The sequence below is a fragment of the Rhodamnia argentea genome, chromosome 5 (genome assembly GCF_020921035.1).
Source record: "Rhodamnia argentea isolate NSW1041297 chromosome 5, ASM2092103v1, whole genome shotgun sequence".
NCBI lineage: Eukaryota > Viridiplantae > Streptophyta > Magnoliopsida > Myrtales > Myrtaceae > Rhodamnia > Rhodamnia argentea.
Window position 1 is genome coordinate 30,101,583 of NC_063154.1, and position 16,280 is coordinate 30,117,862.

The 16,280-nt window shown below is 41.4% G+C and overlaps 2 protein-coding genes across 3 annotated transcripts; one reads left to right on the forward strand and one right to left on the reverse strand.

Moving 5' to 3' along the window:
• The first annotated feature begins 1,587 nt into the window (after window positions 1–1,587).
• Window positions 1,588–11,182, forward strand: LOC115730088 (dicarboxylate transporter 2.1, chloroplastic-like). Its single transcript, XM_030660672.2, is given in 8 exon segments — window positions 1,588–1,676; window positions 2,917–3,309; window positions 6,682–7,600; window positions 9,081–9,394; window positions 10,317–10,521; window positions 10,523–10,766; window positions 10,895–10,966; window positions 10,969–11,182. Coding segments are annotated over 8 exon segments (2,277 nt in total). The 3' UTR covers window positions 11,010–11,182.
• Window positions 11,183–11,694: 512 nt separating this feature from the next.
• LOC115730087 (cyclin-dependent kinase C-2 C-like) lies at window positions 11,695–16,142 on the reverse strand. 2 transcript variants are annotated; one of them, XM_030660671.2, is made up of 8 exons: window positions 15,390–16,142; window positions 14,807–15,091; window positions 14,308–14,625; window positions 13,708–13,935; window positions 13,365–13,462; window positions 12,857–12,965; window positions 12,103–12,492; window positions 11,695–12,065 (listed from the first exon to the last, which is right to left on the reverse strand). In XM_030660671.2, exons 1-8 carry the CDS (start codon window positions 15,735–15,737, stop codon window positions 12,051–12,053), a joined length of 1,791 nt encoding a protein of 596 aa, XP_030516531.2. In that variant the 5' UTR covers window positions 15,738–16,142; the 3' UTR covers window positions 11,695–12,050. The 2 variants fall into 2 exon arrangements, with proteins under 2 accessions (XP_030516531.2, XP_030516530.2); XM_030660670.2 differs by having other exon boundaries at window positions 11,695–12,492.
• Window positions 16,143–16,280: the final 138 nt, after the last annotated feature.

The window sequence follows — 16,280 nt, forward strand, 5'->3', positions numbered from 1 at the left end:
AGTTAGCGATATCTTATTTGCAAAATTCAATTATGGTGAAGAAAAGTTATCTGGACATAACGTCTTAAATCATCACCCCGTTTTGAAAAAGAGTGTGTAACTATTTTAATTAAGGGTTAATGCCACAAAAAATTTCAAGCTGGTACGCCTGTGACAAATTTACCTCCAAAATATTTTTTTGACCACCAAAAAAAATAATTTGGAGGTAAATTTGTCACGGATGTATTAATTTGGGGTTTTGCATAGTATTAATCCTTTAATTAAAAAGGCGGTCATCACATACACGCGCGATTAAGATCGTTAAAGGAGATGCTTTTTATTATCTATATGCAAGAAATGTCCAATTTCTAGACGTAATATTAATAGTCAATGCCATCGCATCTTATGACCATGTGATGTCCAATGGCTGAAGGAAGGTGACGAAGACAACGTCCTCACGGGCGATGAAATGGCTGAAGGGGTCTGTTCACGGCGTGCCGAGCATATTGTATAGCGTTACGATGTGTCATCATAAGTAAAAAAATTATGTTTAATACACCATAAATGTTAAAGTAATTAAATATTAAATCACGTCTTTATTTAAAAGTTTAATCTTATAGAATAATTGATAGTAGTCCCACATATTCTTGTATTTGACCCCTCAATAAAATATTTCCATGCTTAGTACTAGGCAAGGGTTACGTCCAGTAAAAAATTTTACTATAATTAGCCTAATGAAAAATTATTGGATTAAATCGCGCTGCCCTCTTGAGACCCTCGGAGGGAAGGCTCACAGACCTCGCTCGAGATAGAGCTGGACCCTTGTACTTTTCTGTCGTAAAGGAATATAAATCGCACCTCAATAATTCTCATAATAAAATGATTTTACGGCGGTTCGTCGTAAATAAAAAAAAAGTAGATGTTCTGTTCGTAGTTGTACGCGTGGAAATTTCGACGAATGAAGATGGAAGTATAGGCACGGCTTGACCACCTCATCACCATCCTAACTTCCACCGAAGGACATAACGAAGAAAAATAGCCCAGTTTGTCCTTGCCGCACCCTTTCGCTGACTTTGACTCCACTTTGAACCTTTTTGCTCGGGAGCGACATCGGTCACAATGGTCTTGTCCTAAAGTAAAATTTTTAAGGTTGGCCCCCCAAAAAGAAAAAGTAAATTTTAAGGATTTTGCGATACCATGTTACGTCGTAATGTCTAATAGCAGCACTAGGTGCACGAAAAGTATGGTCCATACGAGGCCAAGCAACAATTGTCGTCAATACATAATAGCATTATCTGTTCGGAGATAAGGTTGCTGTCTCCTTATCGGCCCCTAGGTATGGGGCAAAGCAGCAGGGGCGGGATCTGTATCGGGATGAAGTTAGCTGGTCCACGAATTCTTGAGAAACACGGATTCGAGAGGTCATACCGAGTCAATTAATAACCGAGAAAAAGAGAGAGGGAAAGCTCGCGTTTTCGGACGAAATAAGAGCTACCGATAACAAGAGAGAGAGATCCGAAAAACGCTTAAACGATTTCACTTAACATCTCGAAATGATGGAAATTGGAGAAAAAAAAAAGAAACTATGCCACACATATAATGTAAAGCATGGAGTATGGGAGTGCTTACTGGTTATCTTGCTGGGAGTCCATGTCAGCAAATGCAGCAAGCAAAATTGACTTGGTCTGGTCTATGGGGTAAACTCTTCACTTGCAAAAGGAAGTTTCTGGGGTTTGGTAAGGCAAAAAGGCCTTCCAAGAGGGCTTATATGCATAGAAAGAGATGGTCTTGTTTTGGCAATGATATGATTTCAAGGGCATCCTTGCAAATATGGAAATCTCATATTGGGCACTCTGGTGTCCTTTTTCAACATTGCCATTTTTACATGATGACCCCCCAAAAAAGTTAATATTGTCAAATTGCTTGCAGTTGGCAATTTGGAGTCAATTGCCTTCTATTTTTTGAAAAGGGGAAGGATAAGCTTCTGGTCAAATAAAAGGCAATTGGCATGTATATGGGAGCAATATCTAGGATGCTAATTATGGCAACAATATCTAGGAAGGATGTTAATTGATCACTGCCTGTAGCTGATTATGATAGGTTTAGATTGCACGAGAAACGTGATTTTACTGTAAAAAAAACAACTATCTTGCACTTGGCAAACTCTCCATCATTCTAAAAAAAAAAAAAAAAAAAAACTCCATCATTAACCATTGGGCGATTGCCATGGTGCTCACTCTTCTCATTTGGGAAGAGGGAGGTGGGAGGTTCGAATCTCCACCTTCCGGGAGTGGGTGAGGACGTGTGAGGAGAGAGTAGAGTTTCGCAACCCGCACACGGCAAATAATACATATAATGTGACATGTATAGTAGAATAGGATTGGTAGAATCGAACAAAAAAAAAAAAGCTTTCCATCATTTATCAATGAAAAAAACTTTCATTTAACTCTTCTTATGAGATTACTTTAAAGATGATTTTTGGATATTTACAAAATTAGTAGACTCAATGAGTAGGTAAAGTCAATAAATAAGTGAGAAAAAATATATATAAAAAAAATATCTCACCAATCACGTTTGTTTGCTTTGAGTTAGAACCACCTACTCTGATGGAAGGTTTGTGATCGGGTCACGAGGTTTACAGAGAGTTTCATGGGTTTTCAGGTAGCTAGGTCTCCTCACCAGCACTCCTAGATTGTCTAAAGATAATTGCAATAAAAGTACTGAAATTATTTGTGCAATCATGTCATGTTATTAACTCCGTCTAATTTAGCTAATCGAAAAAGCCGACATAAATTTACGTATTATTCTCTATCTCCTACGTGGCAGTCGACATTGACTAAATCGAGTGACAGTGCCCAAAATGACATTGTTTTCCCACTAAACCACAGCCTTGTTTGAATTATTCTTCTTTTTCACCTTCTATCTCCCTGGTCTTAGCATTGGCAGGAGCGTGGATGAGACGAACGGGAGGGTGCAACTTGAGCTTGAGCTGACTATCCTCGCTGTTGACTATCCAGGGGATGAAGAGCTTCTGGACAGTGTCCAAAACGAATTTGCAGTTCGGGAGACAGAATTGGGCCTGGGCCTGGGCCTGGGCTTGGGCATAGCAAAGGGAGATTTGGAGCTCACGGTCATGATAGCTGGAGCTTCGTCAAGCTCGGCCATGGTGGCCGAAGCTCGTGGCCAAGGTTGCTTGAGCTTTGGTCAAGCTCAGCCATTCGGCCATGGCAGCTATAGCTTCTTCGAGCTCGTTGCCATGGCCATCGAGTTTTGTCGGGCTCGAAGAGCCAATTTATGCAATTATCTTTCCTACATTATCAAAGCATCAAAGTAATTCACCGGATTTCACCAAAATCACGATCGAATCGGCTGATTTCCCTATGGGCGACGTGAAAGTTGAGTTTGGTAATTGCGTGAGCCCCAAAACAGCACCTACCTCAGTCGAAGCTACTTTTATGTTCACCACGCGAGCGACATGCTGAATCACCCCTACCACGCACAAGTGAGCCTCTAGAGGAACTAACCCACGGATCGGTGACTATCAAGATCTTTCCATATTTACTATGTTTGCAAATTGCAATTGTCTAATAGATTTTGGTTGAACTTTAGTACATTATATTGCTAGAGTATCATGACCCCTTTTACATGTCCACTTGAACAAAATTTATTGATGTTCCCTTCTTTTTGTTTGCGATGAAGACCGAAATACACTGATTAGTCAACAGAAATGGACACGTTGGGCCTCGTCCATAAGTAAAAGTCCACTTGACCTATTACTTTATCTTTTGGGCCCAGGAAGAAACCTGGGCTTTGACACTTCCTTTTACCAGTGAAGGGCCGGAGGATCCAATTCAATTGAATAACCAAATCGTCCCAAGCCCGATCTGATTAGAAAAAGCCCAATCCGTGGGACCTTGTCCGTGCAAGAATTTCTCTAAAAGAAGCGTATCTTGTTATTACTTATAGATCAATGGATGCTTCGTGCATAGAATGAAGTCATTCCAAGCGATAGAGCGGCGGTTCGAGACGGTTTCGGAAGGAATTTCTTCTCGATTGCCGTTGTTCAAAGAAGGAATAAGTAGGAAATCGATCAGGACGTGGACCCGTGACTTGATACTGCGAGGATGAAAGATGGCCATGTTGGGTAGTTGCTCATTGCAACTTGACTTGAGATTGCATTTTGTGTGTCCTTGGACCGATGCACCATATCACTGCGAGGGCTGCGACGGAAATTTTAGACAAGCACAACATGATAACATAAAAATACTTTTGCCTCTTATGATTTGTAACGGAAGCGCGTACCTGATTCATGTTCATAATATCATGAGTTTGCCGGGCGCTTCTTTCATTCTCAAATAAATTTCACAAGCCGGCCCGGACACGGCTGATCCACGATCGGCTACCTCATTTTTGCACCCATGGGCAAAGTGCAATCGCATAAAATAGGCTATATCCACCTATCACAACCTAAAAGTCTTGTGTTTTTGCATAGAAAAGATGGAAACGACACGATTTTCGATGTGAATATCTATTTTATTGTATGCACTCTCAACAGCCATGATATTTAAGAAAGAGGTATGTTTATTGGGAATGTCCGGAACGACTTTAAGACGAAATGGGATTTTATATTTCCCCTGATTCCATTATTAATTCGGATTCGAACTTTAATAACAATCATTTTATCCAATTAGCTTTTTGATTCAAAAAGCTGGATCCGGCCGATCCATCGTGACACCCGAAAATATCATCCAAAGCCCAACAATTCGATCATTGTGACTATCACTTTATGAAAAGTCGAATCTTCAAGTCAATTTCATTCGCTACCACATTCGTTCGGCATCCCGCTGATTAGGATACCTTCTCGAAAAAAGGTATATCCCATAAGAATTTATAATTCCCGCTTAAAATATGAATTTTATAGATAAATTCTACATGTATCATCACTCTGGATTTAATTTTGTCAAAGGAGGAAGAAGTAAAATTATGTGGTCGATTGTAAAATGGGCATGCGAATTGAGCATGCACGGACAGCTAAACCAAACCGAAGACCAACTACAAGACGAGCAAACATAGTAAAATCCTCCCAAAATCCACGCTGTAGCTAAGCTTATAAAAAATTGTGCATTTTATGGAGGACTATCTGAACCTAATTAGAAGAGCGAGTTTCACTGTCTCGAATGTCTGAGCGATTTATAAATCGATTTTTTTTCTTTTTATCTAACGGAGTTGAGCTCTATTACTCCTCTTAACAAGTCTCTTGGCCTAATACCGAAAAAATCCTACAACTTTAGCATTTATGATAATTATATCCAAAACTTTTTTTTTTGCCTCATAAAAAACCTCAAACTTTTACATTTATCTCAATTCTATTAAAAACTTTTGTTTTTGTTCCAATTTTACCAGCCTAGTACCAAAAAAATCTTAACTTTAATATATGTCTCAATTATATTCAAAACTCTTTTTTTTTTTGTCTTATAAAAAACCTCTCAATTGTTACTTTTGTCTCAATTCTACCACCGTTAGCCTTCCGTCTATAATCACCATTAGTTAATTCTATGTGGCATTTTTACGTTGTTAATGAATTACACCTCAACAAAGCCGACATGAAAAAATCCATGAACTTATGTTATTTGCTTCCTCTTCATATTATCGGGATATACAAAGTCATTCATGACGGCACGTTTCGTATTCTCTTCGGTACTCAGCGACTCAAAAAACGGCTAGACATGGAGATATTTGGACTAACGATCTAAAATCTCATCGTTCCTGAAACCTACTATTTCTAAATTTCGAAGATTCGTTAGTAAGTTTAGCGAGAAAAACTCGAGCCACGTAGGATTAACTAACGGTGATTATGAACGGAAGGGCGACGATGGTAGAATTGGGAAAAAAAGTAAAAGTAGAGGATTTTTTATGAGACAAAAAAAAGTTTTGGATATAATTGGGACAAATGCTAAAGTTGAGGTTTTTTTGGATATTAAACCGATATAATTGGGACAAAAGTGAATGTTGGGGGTTTTTTACAAGATAAAAAGAAATTTTGGATATAATTGTCACAAATGCTAACGTTAGAGGGTTTTTTGGGTATTAGGCCCAAGTCTCTTTCGTCGATTGAGTTTCTTTGTTTGATAAATTCGCTTCAGCCTATGTTCATCACTTTAAAAAAAATAAAAATAAATACTCATAATAAAAATAACTTAGCAACGATGTAATTACAGAAAATTAAAAATATTATATAATTAAATCGGATAATGAAATAAGAATTCATAAATTTTGATCAAATATGCAATGTACTTTCTAAACTTTAAATTTGTTTAATGTTATCTCCGATCTTTTAGCCTGATTTGCAATGTCTATTACCGAACTTTCAATTTATTTAACGTGATGTATGAACTTTTGGTACATATTCAATGTAGTCGATGGTATATAAGTAGACGTTCAATATTGTCCTCTCATTAATTCAATTTTCATACAGTTCACGAACTAAATTCAAACATGTACCAAAAAAATTTAGAAATTTGTTTCAATAAATTGAAAGTTCGAAGGCACGTTGCACTCTAGACTAGAGTTGAAAGGCCATTTGTCTCGTTTACACATATTAAAACTAATGATGTGGTAAGGAAAACACATGCACAAGACACATCATTTTCCCTCCTCACGTCAAGACACACGCCCATTTCTCTCTCTCTAAACTTTGGAAAGTCCGTTGGTCCTCCTCCCCAGCGCAAAGATCGGATACAAACAGAGACACACTCCTTCACAGATTCAATCTCTCTCTCTAGAACATGGAGAGCCTCTTCGCGCTCCACTCTCTCTCCACCGCCGCTGCACGGCCACGGCCACCGCCGCCGCCACCCGCTCATCCTTCTCCTCCTCCCTCCTCCACCGCCGGCGGCCCTTCCTGAAATCGCCACCGCCCATTTCCCTCCCCACCCTCCGATCAAAACCTTCCTCTTCGTCCCCTCAAAGGTCACTCCTTTCTCTTCACTCCCAATTCGCCTTCGACCCCAACCCCAAGACCCACTTCCCAATCCGCGCCTCCTCCGCCTCTCCTCCTCCGCCGCTGCGGTCCCCCCCTCCCCAAGGCGCCAAGCCCCTGCCCTTCATCGTCTCCGTCGCCGTCGGCCTTGCCGTCCGCTTCCTCGTCCCGAAGCCCCTCGACGTCTCCCCGCAGGCCTGGCAGCTCCTGGCCATCTTCGTCTCCACCATCGCCGGCCTCGTCCTCAGCCCCCTCCCCGTCGGCGCCTGGGCCTTCCTTGGCCTCACTGCCTCCATCGTCACCCGCACGCTGTCGTTCTCCGCGGCCTTCTCCGCGTTCACCAACGAGGTGATCTGGCTGATCGTGATCTCCTTCTTCTTCGCCCGCGGGTTCGTGAAGACCGGACTCGGGGATCGGATTGCGACCTACTTCGTGAAGTGGCTGGGAAAGAGCACGCTGGGGCTGTCGTACGGGCTGACTCTGAGTGAGGCGCTCATTGCGCCCGCCATGCCGAGCACCACCGCAAGGGCCGGCGGGGTATTCTTGCCGATCATTAATTCGCTGTCGCTCTCTGCAGGGAGCCGGCCCGGCGATCCCTCTGCCAGGAAGCTCGGGTCTTATCTCATCCAATCTCAATTTCAGGTTGGCTACTTGAATTGATGGCACACTATTAAGTAGAATGAATTCTTGTCCTATAAGTTGCTTATTGCACTAAAATATTTGAATTGATTCACAGTGTGAGTCATTGTGTTTTGAGTATGGTGCTTGCTGTTTGGACGAAGGGTTTCTTGACTTCAGGGCAATCATTTTCCAGCCCCATGAACTCTGAAACCTTGTTTATGCCAATTGATCAGTAGAACTATGGCTTGTCGCGAAGTTTATTAGTTGAATAACTTGTGTGGAATGTGAATTTAAGATTATCGACAGTAGTTTAGCATAACAACCCAAAATCCATGTACTGCTTCCACTGTACCGAAAGTTTCAAAACTTGGAACGGGTGGTTATTCTGTTAATCATGTCATCTCTTAGTGTGTTGCACTTCTGTTGTTAATATCTGTGTGTACCAAAAAGAAATGGGACTAAAGGTTGATGCGGTTTATGGAAAGGGGAATTGTCTCTAAGATTAGATATAAAGGAAGTTTCTTTTTTGATTTGAATCGCCGTGTTGCCAGGTAACAGTGGCGTGAGTAATGTATTGACATATCCATGGATGGGCACTTTAGTGAGAGGGGCATAGATCACTAGTAATTGTTTCATGAATTGAGCGATAATTAATCTTTATCTTTAAATGGCAAAAGAAATTCTCTTTTGCTTACACTTACTATCAAAATGTTTCTGTACTTGTATGTCCTTGAATATATATCTTGCACTTTGTCGCCTCATACTTGTATATCCTTAAAAGTTCAGTAATGAGGAATAAGAAGCTCATGATGTGTAGCCTTCCTGTTACTGCTATCTATTGTTTCTTATTTCATTTTCTGGAAGCGTATCTGCTGCATTTCGCACATTTGCATACTTTTATTCTTCCAGTAATGTTATTCTTGTTTGAAAATTTGGACAGACAGTATTTCGCAATTGTTGCTTCAATGGAGTCCAGAATACTAGAAGGTTTCACTATGGCCAAGAAAAAGCTATGTATTTCTTCATACTCAGCGTAACTAGAGTAGAGTACTTTATATTTAATCCCACATAATTAAGTTATGAAAAAGTGTAATGGCTTAATTTGCATGATTTTGGAAGAGTCGGTTGCGAATTTGATAGATTCTAGTACATTAAATTGTCTATAGAAAATTCCAATAGGTCCGGATTATTTAGTCACTTAGTTAAATTGAATCGGTTGAATTAATTTCACTATTGAAATTCTACATTTTTAATGATTTCTGATGATCTTTGGTTTGGTTATTTTTCTGTAGGTGGTTGTTATTTGTTGAATTAGTTTAGGATTGAATATGGAAAAGAAAGGAAGTCTTTTAGAGTTTTACGTGTTTATTGAATGATTTTCTCTTAATTAATCATTGGACACAGGAGCAGCATAATAAATGTGGCCTTACGTTTTCTGTCAATTTTGGTTTGATATGAATCCTATATGACTTATGAATGTTTTTTGTGTGATGCCTGACAGTCTGCTGGTAACTCTAGTGCTCTTTTCCTGACTGCTGCAGCTCAAAACCTCCTCTGCCTCAAACTGGCGGAAGCACTAGGAGTTATCATACAAAATCCTTGGGTTTCTTGGTTCAAGGCTGCTAGTTTACCGGCCATTGTCTCTCTTCTAGCTACGCCATTCATATTGTACAAGCTATATCCTCCTGAAACCAAAGACACCCCAGATGCCCCTGCTATGGCTGCCAAAAAGCTGGAGAATATGGGTCCTGTCACGAAGAATGAGTGGGCCATGGTTGGCACAATGCTACTTGCAGTATCACTTTGGGTGACTGGGTGAGTAACTTAACTTCCTTCTGATCAAGTATTATGAGACATTCAAAAACTGGGAGGCAATGGCATGAATGGATTACCTTCAAACTTCAAAGACTTTCTATGAGTGAAAGGAGAATGTTTAAATGTTACTCTGTTCCCTAATATGACAAGTCTTGTGTATGTGTGTAAGGTTCCAACTGCATGACATGTTCTCCTTATTATATTTGAATCATTTTCTGAATGGAGTCATGACAAGCGACGAGATTATTAATGCATGCCAGCGTTAGGGGAATTACATGATTTAGGACTCTCAAATTTGCTTTCCTACTGAATGTGAGATCTTTTTGTTGAAAAATCACTCTGCAGTAAAATATCCAGGGATGGATTATCTGCCTTAGACAGCGGATAGGACATGTCTGCTGAGTCTTAGAACTTACATAATTCAGGTAATGTTTGAAACAGATTTAGCTGGCTGGGTGCTGATGCAGTTAATGCTTAGTGGAATTAATGGCTCATTAATGCTTCTCTTGTTGTCTGGTTCTTAGTTGTCCAGTTTGTTTTATTAATGAGTAATGCACTGAAAGACATAGAGGCATTCTGATAGTTCTAAGTACAATGTGCTCTTCCAATCTCGGCATAAAGAGACCTGACTGGGAAGAGACTTTTTGAAAGTGATATGCCCCCACGTACCCATTGACAATAATTTTCCCCCTTTACAAGTTCATTATGGCTTGTAAATGACGCCTGTTGTGGTAGGCCACATCATGTTGGTTTGCTCAGATTACTTTAATGGAATGGTGGAACTTAATGCTTTGACGAAGTACCTTTTGAGTGATTCTTGTTTGCCTTTGCCAAAAGTTTTGATTCTGGATCCATGCTTTGTTGCCTTCATATGAATGCATCTTATTGGGTATGCATTTTGAACAGTGATTGTGCTTTGCAGAGACGCCCTGGGGATACCTAGTGTTGTAGCTGCTATGATTGGCTTATCAATACTATTGTTCTTGGGAGTCCTTGACTGGGACGACTGCTTGAGTGAAAAATCAGCGTGGGACACATTAGCCTGGTTTGCTGTTTTAGTTGGTATGGCGGGGCAATTGACGAATCTTGGCATTGTGACATGGATGTCTGGTTGTGTGGCTAAGTCCCTTGCAATCCTTCTCCTTGAGCTGGCCCGCTGCATTCGGTGTTTTGCAGGCATCTTATTTCTTCAGCCACTACCTGTTTGCTAGCCAAACGGGTCATGTGGGCGCTTTATATTCTGCATTTCTCGCCATGCATTTAGCAGCTGGAGTGCCTGGTGTGTTAGCAGCACTAGCATTGGCCTATAATACGAACCTATTTGGCGCTTTGACACACTATAGCAGTGGACAAGCTGCTGTCTACTACGGAGGTATGTGTGACTCTGTCCTCTGCCATATGCATGGACTCATCCTGTTTTGATTTCTTATCTTAGGAAGGTAGAGCTGGTTTTCACTTTTATTGAGCGCTCTCTGACATTTTCCGTTCGCATTGTTGCAGCTGGTTACATAGATCTTCCCGACGTGTTCAAAATGGGATTTGTGATGGCCCTTATCAACGCCCTCATATGGGGGTAGTTGGAACCTTTTGGTGGAAATTCTTGGGTCTCTACTGACCAAATTAAACAAGACGCTGGTACACGATTTTTATACATCATCCCATTATGTCCTTACCATTGAGCTTACTTTCCGTCCTTGGGAAGTTCCAATTTTTAGGAGCTCTACATGAGATTGTTTGAATAATGTACTGCTATTTTTTGGTGCAAGCCTTAAAGTTCAGAAATTGAGTTATATCGTCTCTTGACATCGATGCGGTGACAAACTTATGTTTGCTTTGATGGTGTGATCTGTTCATGTCTTGTTTTGAAAAGCAAGATTGGAGTTGCCCCCAAAGAACTTTGTTGAAATCGACTGTGGCCACAGTTTGAACGAGTTTTGGTTCTTTTTATGTGTGAACTGGATATTGGGTTTAAGCGGTGGCCAAGAAAAGAACCAAAATTCAATGAGTTTCTGATGGTCCATTGGGCAACTGGGGAAAGATTTACATCCTAATCCGTTCTAAAGAGAAAGGTAAAGCATATAGCGTTTGGGAAAATATTCGGTGGTTTCGAACCATCACGTCAGCAGCCTATGTGGCGTACGTGAGCCTAGTTAGCTCTACTCAAAATGTGACACGTGTCCTTTAACGTGGACTCACAAGAAAATAAAAAACCAAAACCAAAGGCTGGCAGACTGAAAAAGGGGCAACTATAGATGCTCTCATTCAGGGGAGGCTAGGTTACATCTCAATCCACAGAGAAATACAAAAGAAAATTGGTTACGTTCATATTAAGAGGCATTGAAATTGAAGAAATTGAAAATTAAGTGCGTTACAAACACCCCCTCTTGAATATTGAAGGTAATTTTCCTCAGATTTAGAAACATATGAAGAAATCTAGCTCTCTCACTGAATCTGCCCCATCGATATCGCCATATCAACAACTCATAGCCAACCGGAAATCGGTTTCTGTCCGACCGCAGGTTGGCTGAACATTTTGACGACAATCCATCGGCATCTAATCGATGGTTGTAACACCTCGAAGCCAATGATGACTAGTACTACCTTGTCAATGTTCGTAACCACTTTGTCAATGCATAACTTCATGTATCACTTTCCTTTACTCATTTTGTTGCTTCAACTTCAGATTGGGATGTTTTAGCCGTCGATACACGTACTTCAAAAGTATCAAGCTGATCAAGCTCGATCCCAAGTTGCCGCAGTTCATGCATAGCGGCCCCGTTCGTGCCCGCGGCGTGGGGTTCAAACACGATGCTTGATGAATCGAGTGAGCTAACTTGACTTCTGGAGCCGGACCTACTATATGACCTAATCAGAGCAGGATCATCTTTTCGCCTTCTCGCCCATGCGAATCCATTTGATGCACTGATTTGTATTGGAACTGATAGGATACTCCGTCCTTGAGATGGGTCCGTTGCTTCTGAAACTGTCGAGGCATCGAGAGATGACTTCAGAGGCTCTCTACATGCGACATCAGCTTCTCCCTTCAGGCTACTTCTGATATGATTTCTCCGAACAATTGGACTCTGGCCTTGCAACTCCTGCGCAATCAACATTGAAAGTGTTGAATTACAAGAGCATTCAACTGAAAAACTGAGACATCCTAATGGCAAAGAAGGGAGGTATCTGCGAGAATCTGTATCATGGAAGTGTTTTTGAATCTAAGCCCTCAGCTTATCTTCTTACAGGAACAAAGACTCGGTTAAGCAGCGGGGGTCTGTGGTTATACTGATTGAACTGGACTCAAGTCAAGTACTCTTTAAGTTTGGGATTGAACATGGGGCTAAATGAGCAAGTCAGACTGCCTCAGCTCAGGTTTTGGTCCCACTGGTCGAACCAGCTAAAGCAGTAACATGTCCGTTACATGCAAGCAGGAAGTAAAAGCGGTGAATTGAGAGGACCGACCTCTTTTGGAGCTATCTTACTGGAGACATCCTGCTCTTGTGAAGCTCTATGGATTCTTGTTGGCTTTTTCCCTACTTCGGTTTCTCGTACTCTAGAACGAGCCCTTTTCCTGGAAGCCAAATCATCAGTACATGCATGAGTTTGCCGGAAACAGATTGCAAGTAGCCATCTTACTCTCAGCATACTTAGGACAAGCTTCAATCATCATTGCAGTGTACTCAAATTTGCCAGCATAGAGAACTAAAACAGTAACTTAGCAACAAGAATAGGAAAATTCACACAGAGACTTCAGATAGAAAGCTAGAGACGGTTTACATGGACTTTAACACCAGGTCTGCTTTCTTTGTTAATATGCTAGTGGTCCTTCTAGGCTCAGAGGGAGTAGTTGAAAGCCGAGATCGGGCATTACAAGTAAACAAGGATTTCAAGATTCCTCTAGACAAGCTGATAGATGATGGAATTTCCATCTTGGTAGCCCATGTTAATTTGAGCGCGAAAAGAAACTCACCTCCATGCCTCCTCTCGATGTTTAGCATCAATTTCTTTGTTAGGAGGATACTTTGGCAAGCTTGATGGATCACATGCATATGGTACTGTCTTGAAATACTGGACCAGAAAATGAAAGAAAATTAGCAAGTCAAAGTGAATTGTATGTCTGTTGTGATTTATCGTCTCATGTTAATCAAAACTCGGAGACTGAAAATGTAATGTGGCCGTATCTGTATGAAAAGCGTTTCACTTGCTGAGCCAGAAAGAAGGGAAGAAAGGAAAGCCGTTTTTTCAGTCGTAGTAAAATCGTCTTGATTTAGAGAATCAAGTACTTCAAGATGACTGAATTCCAATAACATTACCGCGGATATGAGTGCACTTGAAGCAGTTCCACGCTTGTGCGGTTCTATGGAAAGAAAAGTCTCCATCAGGTTCAATGCACTGGCTGTGATATCTTTGCATCTCTCTCGCAGAGTGCATTCATAAGAATGGCGGGGTCTAAAGGTGGTCGCATGGGGTATCTTAGACATTTTCCAGTAGCCATCGGGTGGGGAACCACAAAGTTTAAAAATTTTGTGCAATTGCTCGACCTGCAATGTTGATCAAAGGTGAGAGTGAAAGTGTACAGAAACACAGAAACATAACAAAGTCAGCTTCTAGGACAAGAAGTTCAGTTCTCGGTTTCGGTTGTCCAATAAATAGCAGCTTCTCTCTTCTTCAAACTCGTACAAAGTAAGAACTTGACTTTCCTCTTTAGGATTCAAGTCAGTACTGAGGAATACCATCAACAATAAATTTAGGAGTCCTGGGACTAGACACGTTTTCTCATGTCATTTCTCTCCTTTCGATTGACAAATATTGAGAATCTATCTAAGTCTGGCTTCCTTGTCATTATAAAGGAAAGAAAGAATCATCGAGACCCTATATCGGTATCAACTTTTAGCAAAGAGAAGGGTGATTACCTCTGTTCTACCTTTGAGAATCGGTCTTCGTAACAGAAGTTCTGCAAATACACAGCCAACGCTCCACAGATCCACAGACACCCCGTAGCTTGTGGAACCCATGAGAAGCTCAGGAGGACGGTACCACAAAGTAACGACGTGACTGGTGAGGTGCTGCCTGTTCTTTGGATTGAGAACATTAGCCAATCCGAAATCTCCTATTCGCAGAATCCCCTCGTTGTTCACCAAAATGTTTGAAGCTTTTATGTCTCGATGAATCACTCCATGTAGGTGGCAGTGCTCTATTCCCGATAAAAGCTGCTTCATATAGCATTTGACCTACAGGACAAGAGCTCAACTTCCAAATTAACAGACACAAGAGAAGTTACTGCAAGGATAAAGCTACAGTACATGTATCCATCTCGGAAAATGCCACTCTCCTTTCCTTTTCTATTTCTTTCCGATTGCTGTTTAATGTGTCCTATAGAAAAGAAGTCGGCAAAGAAGAAAGCCTGCATACCTGGGCGTCGCTGAACATGATCTGAGGAGCAGATATTAGTCCAGAAAGGTCATGCTCCATGTATTCGAACACAAGATAAATGCTGTTCGACAACCGAGAAGTGATTATGCCCTCCAGTTTCATAATATTCGGATGATCCAGCCTGCGGAGGATCGATATTTCTCGTGCCATAAATTGAATGCTCTCGGGTTGAAAATTGTCTAACCGGACTTTTTTAAGAGCAACCATCCTCCCATTTGCCAACTCTCTCGCTCGGAAAACACAGCTGTATGTGCCTTGTCCTATCTAATGCAAATTTAGAAGTATTAGAAGTTCTATTCTCTGCCAAATAGTATTTGACAAGCAGTTTAATATACCATGCGACCGATGCGAAAAATTGTACCGTGTTCAAAACTAAATATCTAACAATCATGAACATACATGCTGGAAATGATGCTCAATGACATGGCTTTCCATTTCCAACACATCTATACAGATTCTTATCACAAGCAAATGCTTCCAACACATACATATAAGGAACTAGGCCTAATCCAATCAACAAAACTGAAACATTTTTTAAACTCTAAGTTGTTCGATATCATACCTTCTCCAATTTCTCGAAAGAATCTGTTTTAAGAGGAACCAATCCTTGAATTGCTTCACCAGCAACGGCAATGAGCCAAGAAGGCCATCCAGCAGCCGCCTGTTCGGCTTCCTCATACCTATGCGAAAATCCGGACTCCAATCTCAATCTTTTGCTCAATGAACCCTTTTCCTCAAACTTTCTCAATTCCCCACTACGACACTCAGGTTCCTTCGCATTGCTCTTCTCAAATTCGAACAAACCGGATGGGATCTTCGACGACCCGATACTGGTACCCGCACCAGTCAAGAACCCTGAACCCGGCGATGCAGGCCTCCGGCCACCCTGTTTCGCGCATATGCAGCCCATCAGCCGCGATGCCCCGACCGCATCGGATCGAATTACGCGAAACGGCGATCGACCCGCATCTGGAAACGGTTGTATGGTGGGAAAAACCCCACCTTTTTGCAGGAAGAAACTTGCATTCCGTTCGGGAGGAAGTGAGAAAAGTCAAGAAATTCAGCTTAAACCCACCCAAAATGAAAGCTTTTCTTCTTCGTCGAGTCTCTGTCTCTGCGTATCTGTTGGGGCAGCGAGATCTGCGGGATCGTGGAAATATGTGAACGGATTGGACCGTGGAGAGAGGGAGAGAAGAGATAGAGATAGAGACAGACAGAGAGATGGGGCCAATCCGAAGAAGTGGGCGCTTTCATCGTTTCTTACGCTTGCAAAAAGGGAGGGAAAGGTGAAATGTAGCCGTTCGGAGTTTCCTGTTGTTGTCTTGTCCCAAAGTTGGTTGCTTTCAAAGAGAGAGAGAGAGAGTCCAGAACAGTTTGTACGGTTGGTTGTCGAAGGCCAACTGCCCAACGACTTCACCATGAGCTGAGGAGTTCGGGATTAGCTCAATGCTGT

Excerpts from the sequence above, each read along its gene's own strand:
- LOC115730087 (XM_030660670.2), bottom strand. The coding sequence starts at position 15,737 with ATGGGCTGCATATGCGCGAAACAGGGTGGCCGGAGGCCTGCATCGCCG. Across the intron at positions 13,463-13,707 it reads CAAGTGCACTCATATCCGCG|TATTTCAAGACAGTACCATA; the intron begins GTAATGTTATTG and ends TTTCTGGTCCAG. Across the intron at positions 12,493-12,856 it reads GTAAGATAGCTCCAAAAGAG|GAGTTGCAAGGCCAGAGTCC; the intron begins GTCGGTCCTCTC and ends TTGATTGCGCAG.